The 5800-nt window shown below is 32.8% G+C and overlaps 1 protein-coding gene across 1 annotated transcript; it reads right to left on the bottom strand.

The window, feature by feature from the left end:
• Positions 1 to 1185: 1185 nt before the first annotated feature.
• On the bottom strand, positions 1186 to 5573 carry LOC107639247 (glucan endo-1,3-beta-glucosidase). Its single transcript, XM_088485741.1, has 3 exons — positions 4302 to 5573; positions 1926 to 2232; positions 1186 to 1672 (listed from the first exon to the last, which is right to left on the bottom strand). Exons 1-3 carry the CDS (start codon positions 5349 to 5351, stop codon positions 1488 to 1490), a joined length of 1542 nt encoding a protein of 513 aa, XP_088341867.1. The 5' UTR covers positions 5352 to 5573; the 3' UTR covers positions 1186 to 1487.
• Positions 5574 to 5800: the final 227 nt, after the last annotated feature.

Below are 5800 nucleotides of genomic sequence, written 5' to 3'. Positions count from 1 at the left end.
CAGATACAAGCCGCTCTGTCTCATGATATTTCTTTTACCTTGGCACGTTCATTATCCGAAGCCGAATATAGAGCTCTGTTATATTGCTGCCAACTCAGTCTTTCATGAGTGAACAAAACACATTGAAGTGGATTGTCACGTAGTAAGAGAGAAGGCAGCAACGGGCCTCATCAAACATCTTTCAAGTTCCAATCTCTTCCAAGGATCAAAATGCAGATATTCTCACCAAACCACTAGCACCAGATCCATTCAACGCAGGTTTCGCCACGTTGGGATTGTCGGACATCTTTAATCCCAACTTGAGGAGAAATATATGATTTATCTACTTAATTTGTTCATGATTAGCCTTCAGTGCTTCACGTTGCCACTACTTATCAATAGCTAAAGCAACTACTATTTTTACAATTTTTTTTTTGTTTTCTTTCTTTCTTTTTCTATGTCAATGATTCAAGGTTGTAAGTTGTCAATTTTGATGCCAACATTGACAACTCAAGGGAAAATGTCAATGTAATATGCAACTGAATTAGTTAATCAAAAATAAGTTGAAGTGAATAACTACAGAAGGATACGTTGGACGATTCAATTAGAAAACTAGCTTAGTAACCTCTGTATATAAGCTTCACAAGGTCCACAAAATTTTGAAGAAATTTCTAGTTCTTATACTCAATGCATGAATAAAAAACTCTTTCTTCTTTGTTTGATATCAATTTTTCTCTATGTTAGTTTCAATAATGATAAATCCAGCTCCTTTTTTTTTTTTTGGTCAAATAGATTAAACAACCCCCAATTCTAGACATTACACTCATATTTTATACACACACATAACACACACACACACTACCATGAATATCATAGGTTCTTAAATCAACAATCAGCTTCAGTTGGGATTAGAACCCAGATGCAGCGTTGTATGAGGCAAATAGATAGACAAATAGGTATGCCATCTGTGCTGGACCTCTGCTGCAGCTCTTATTCGGTATTCCAATTGTGCCAATATGATTTGAGAAATATTATATGCACCTCTGGTCGTCGCAAACAAATACTTGAAAGATCAAACCCTTTCTCAGTCTTAGAAAAGCTAACAGTTCTATTGATAATTAGAATTTCATATTTAAATCAGCTCACAAAGCAAAAAAAAAAGAAAAGAAAAGTTATGAATAGTTTAAAAAATAAGGAATTAGACAATAGTCTGCTAATTGTCAGTCTCAAATTTCCCTGTTTTATGCCTCTTTCCTCCATTCGTGGCTCCATGGATGCCCAATCGAACCATATATGATTAACGTTATGGCCGAAAGAATAATCAATTTACCTTATAATATAATAAGGTTAACAAGCTAATTAATTAATGGGAGAGAATTGAAGCCAACCAGGAAAAAAAAGCCTCACACTTCTAACCCTAAACCTAGGTACTAACTACTAAGCACTCCCTGGACCCTATGGAAATCCATAACATTATTAGAATGACATAAACAATAATAGAAAAAATCTCAGAAAACAAAATAAAATAGTATACATATGAAATAAGAAATCACATGATTAATTAGTATTGAAACGCCAAGTTTAATTGAGGCACCAGAATCGGACTTTCTCGCCTTTAGCCCGGCAGCTGGTCCTTCTGCCGCCGCAGTAGTGGTGGCAGTAGTTGCATACGGATATGTACAAGTATCATAACCTGTCACATCAGCCAATATTATATTTATATTCAATAATAATATTTTTTTTATAAAATTTTACGTGTAACTATTTTAAATATTATTAGATAAAAATTTAATTAAATATATTAAAGTATTTAATAATATTAATTATTAATTTTATATGATGATAAATATATGTATAATAACATATATATATATATATATATTGATTTAGATTAATTTTTTATTCACATAATATTTTTAAAAAATTATTTTGTTGATAGCACTTACTAGGGTCGGTGTAAGCAATAACTCCAGTGTTGCCAAAATCACAGTCAAAAGCGTGGCGACCAGATGCCTGGAAGTAAGCGTTCATGGCATATGCGGCATGTGACCTCACCGTATTGGGCTTGAAGCAAGGCCCACCATCCTTTATGGGCCCACAATCTATTCCACTGCTACAAGCAAAGTCAATGTTGGCCTGTAACTGTTTCTCGCTCGCGTTTGTTTTCGGCACGCACCACTTCTTTGAGCTCGAACCTCCACCTACACCAGAACCCGATGATGAAGGTCCTTGTGCCACTGTGGGTCCCATTGCCTGCACCGTTTCACATCCTAATATGTTATGGTATGTTTTTAGCATGTGTCTTTTCACCTTTCGACCCCCCAAATAAAAAAAAAGCGAGTCATCTTTTTAACCTTTGCTACCAAATGGAAATATTTATTTATTTCCATATCAATTATATAACCACTGCTACAACCAATGTACTAATGATAACCTATATTTTAATCAAAAAATAAAAATAGATTGAAAAACGATAGATTCTCTCATCTGTCACCTAAAAGATATGCTATATGCTGTTGCTCCCTTCAAATTTCTAAGCAAAAGCTGGCAACCCACTACTGTATAAAGCCCAGTAGCTTAAGTGTGTGTTTAGTGTGTTTGGATTAGAGTTGGTCAAACTGAAATTTGAATAAAAATAATTTTGTAAAATTGATTTTAGATAGAAATGAATTTATGCCAACATGATTTATATTTGATAATTTTATATTAAAATTAATTTTGATAAAATTGATCTTGATAAAATGAAATTATTTAGATAATATTAATTAAAATCATTTTTAAATAAATAATTAATTAATTACTAAAAAAAATATAATATTAAATTATAATATTAATTTTTAATATATTTAATCCTTTTTTATATTTTTTTAGTATATTTTTTATATAATATTTTTTATAAAATTCTATTTTAGTTTGTTATAATTTTTTTAATAAAAATTAATATTTATTTATTAAATTAAAAATAACATATAAAATAATATATTTTAGTACTTTTTATGAATACTTTCAATAATCTTATTTTGTTTACTGTTTTGGATTTTAATTTTTTACTAATTATGTTTTTATTATTTTTTATGATTAATTTTTTATTTAATTTATCATTTTCAATAAAAACAATAATACATATTATAACAAATTAGAATAATAAACAATGAATAAGAATTATAATAATAAATTTTACAATGTCAAAAAAAATATTTTATAATTTTTTTAGTACTCTCAGTATTTTTTTATTTAGTATTATTTTATACCGTAAAATTTTATTACTTATGATTCTATTATTATGTATGATTAGTTTTTTATTTTCTTTATCATTTTTAATAAGATCAATAATTCATATTATAATAGAATTACAATAACAAATTTAATAAAAGAATCAAAATATAAAAAAAATACTAAAAATTGAAAAAAAATTTAAAATATTTGAAATGACTTGAAACAAATATGAAAATTCTTTTGGAGGAAACCAATAATAATCATCAAGGTGAACTCACGTTGAAATAAACGCAGAAGCAACAATTTTTTACTTACAGTAAATGCGTTTTTAAGCTGTAAAATCATTTCTGCGTTTAGAAAAAAGATTGTCAAACATAAAAAAAAAGCAGCGTTCAAATAATTTCAACGCACTTTTATCCTCTCAAACGAATTTGCCAAACACACCCTATTAAGAGCTTGTTTGGGTGAACTTCTAAAAAAAGATCTTTTTTTGAGTTATCTTTTTTTAAAAGATTTTATGGAAAAATAAAAGTAATTTTATGTTTGGATATCTCATGCAAAAAGATCTTTTTATCTATCAATTATGTTTGGGTATAACGATATAAAAGTACTTTTTTGTTTATTTATTAAATGAAAAACATCTTTTTTTTAAGAAAAAAAAAATCTTTTAAAAAAATGTAAATTACAGCTTCTCAAAAAAAAAATTTTTTATTTTTCTAGTACTTTTATTTTTACTACTAGAAATTTACCAAACACGCTAAAAAATAAAAAAAAATCTTTTTTTATCAAAATAATGACGCCTAAACAAGCACTAAATTTACATCCAAACTAATCATTTTTTCTCTCTCATGTATCTTCTAGTATGATAACACTAATCCATCTTAAAATTGAGTTATATTTAAAAGTTTTATTTAAAGATAGTTGTTTGATTACTTAAGTGAGTTAATCAATTAATCTTTGTTAATCCACACTAATCTTTATTAACTACTAATTAATCAGTAACCACCAGCATTATTAACCTATCGTCAAAAGCAACGTAAAAAGTAAGAAAGGAGACAAGTCTAAAACAGAAGCTATCATCATTGAATGCATGGAAAAATGCGTACCTCTTGGTGGGTCAAAAGGCCAACGTCATAAACGGGTTTTAAATCCGGTTTAAACAACCCGTAATTCTGCTCCGAAATTGTAGGCTTAAGGTTTTCATTGAACAAAGAGAATACAAAAGTCTCGAATGTCCTATTAGGCATAAGAGGAGTACCCTGGCCAGAATTAACATGCCTAATGAGATTCCCATTATACGACGCCGCATTGTCTAAACCAACACCGGGTTGACCCGGATCACCCGCTGAGGGCCAACCCGTTTCCGCCACGACAAGCTCCACGTCATCATATCCCAACTTCTTCATCGCAGAGAAAACCGCGTCCATCTGAGCGTCAAACATGTTCGTGTAGTTCAAACCGGTTACGGAATCCAAAACGCCACCGTTTGGTTTGAACAGAGCCCAGTTCAGGCTATCTGGTCGGTTCGGGTCGATTCCGAAGAACGGGTATGGGTTGACAAGGAATGGTGATTTCGTCTGGCGGAGGAAGTCGAGCATTGGCGCGAAGATTGCTTTGTCGTAACCGGGTCGGAACTGACCCGAACTGGGAGGCTCCGATGAGGTTAAGATTCCGAGGGAGTGTGGTGTGGAGACTTGGACGGTTGTGATGTTTGCGAGGGTTAATGCTTGGTGGAGGGCTTTCATGGCAGGAACGGTGTGTGCGATGAGGTCCTTGTCGGAGGTGGCGAGGATTTCGTTGCCGACGGCGATGCGGTTGATGGCGGTTTTTGGGTGGAAGGGGAGGATGTTGGTTGAGACCCATGACTGTGCTGCTGGGAGCTTCGAGAGGTTGGGGATGTCGCCATTTCCGACTGTGACGGTTATGGAGATTCCGGTGCCGGCGAAGGCGCGGAGGATGTCCGGGTTGGTGTCGAAGATTTTGATGCGGTTGATTGTGGTTTGGGATCTGAGGAAGGTGGCTACGGTGGTGGGGGGAGGGAGGTTGTCGGCGACGGTACCGTAGTTGACGCCGATGGTGGCGGTGGTGGTGGAGTAAGAGGGAGTGAAGAAGAAGAAGGGGAGTAGTAGAAGGTGTAACAGTAGTGGTAGTAGCATGGTGGTTTGAGAGAGAGAGAGAAAAGACAAATACGATTAATGAGGGGTTATGGCTTTTTCTTTCTTCGACTCAAGTACTCAAGCTCAACACGTAGCATATAGTTCTATGGTTTTCGTTTCACTTTGAACTTGTTTGGTTTTTCATTTTTTATTTCATTGGCGTCTTTCAATTAATTGACAGTTACCTAGATCAAATATTCTCATTCAAGATTTTTATTGCCAGTTTTAAGAATGCTGACAATGTATTTGTAAGAAGAGGATTCCTGTGCAAGATTACAAGAGAGTAAATTATCCAACTAAGATGAATAAAGGATTTCAATAGGGAGGTTTTGGGAATCCGAATCTTAAAAAGTGTTTTTTAGGGTTTTTATTTTTTTATTTTTCTTGGATTAAACCAACAAAATTAATCCAGGGGATAAAATGCACCTTGAGTCTTGATAAAATGTGCA

Source organism: Arachis ipaensis, chromosome B4, assembly GCF_059453495.1.
Source record: "Arachis ipaensis isolate K30076 ecotype BB chromosome B4, ASM5945349v1, whole genome shotgun sequence".
Lineage (NCBI taxonomy): Eukaryota > Viridiplantae > Streptophyta > Magnoliopsida > Fabales > Fabaceae > Arachis > Arachis ipaensis.
Note: the sequence above shows the minus strand (reverse complement) of the source record. Positions and strands in the feature narration are given on the sequence as shown.

Excerpts from the sequence above, each read along its gene's own strand:
- LOC107639247 (XM_088485741.1), bottom strand. The coding sequence starts at position 5,351 with ATGCTACTACCACTACTGTTACACCTTCTACTACTCCCCTTCTTCTTC. Across the intron at positions 2,233-4,301 it reads GCCTTTTGACCCACCAAGAG|GCAATGGGACCCACAGTGGC; the intron begins GTACGCATTTTT and ends GAAACGGTGCAG. Across the intron at positions 1,673-1,925 it reads TATTGCTTACACCGACCCTA|GTTATGATACTTGTACATAT; the intron begins GTAAGTGCTATC and ends CTGATGTGACAG.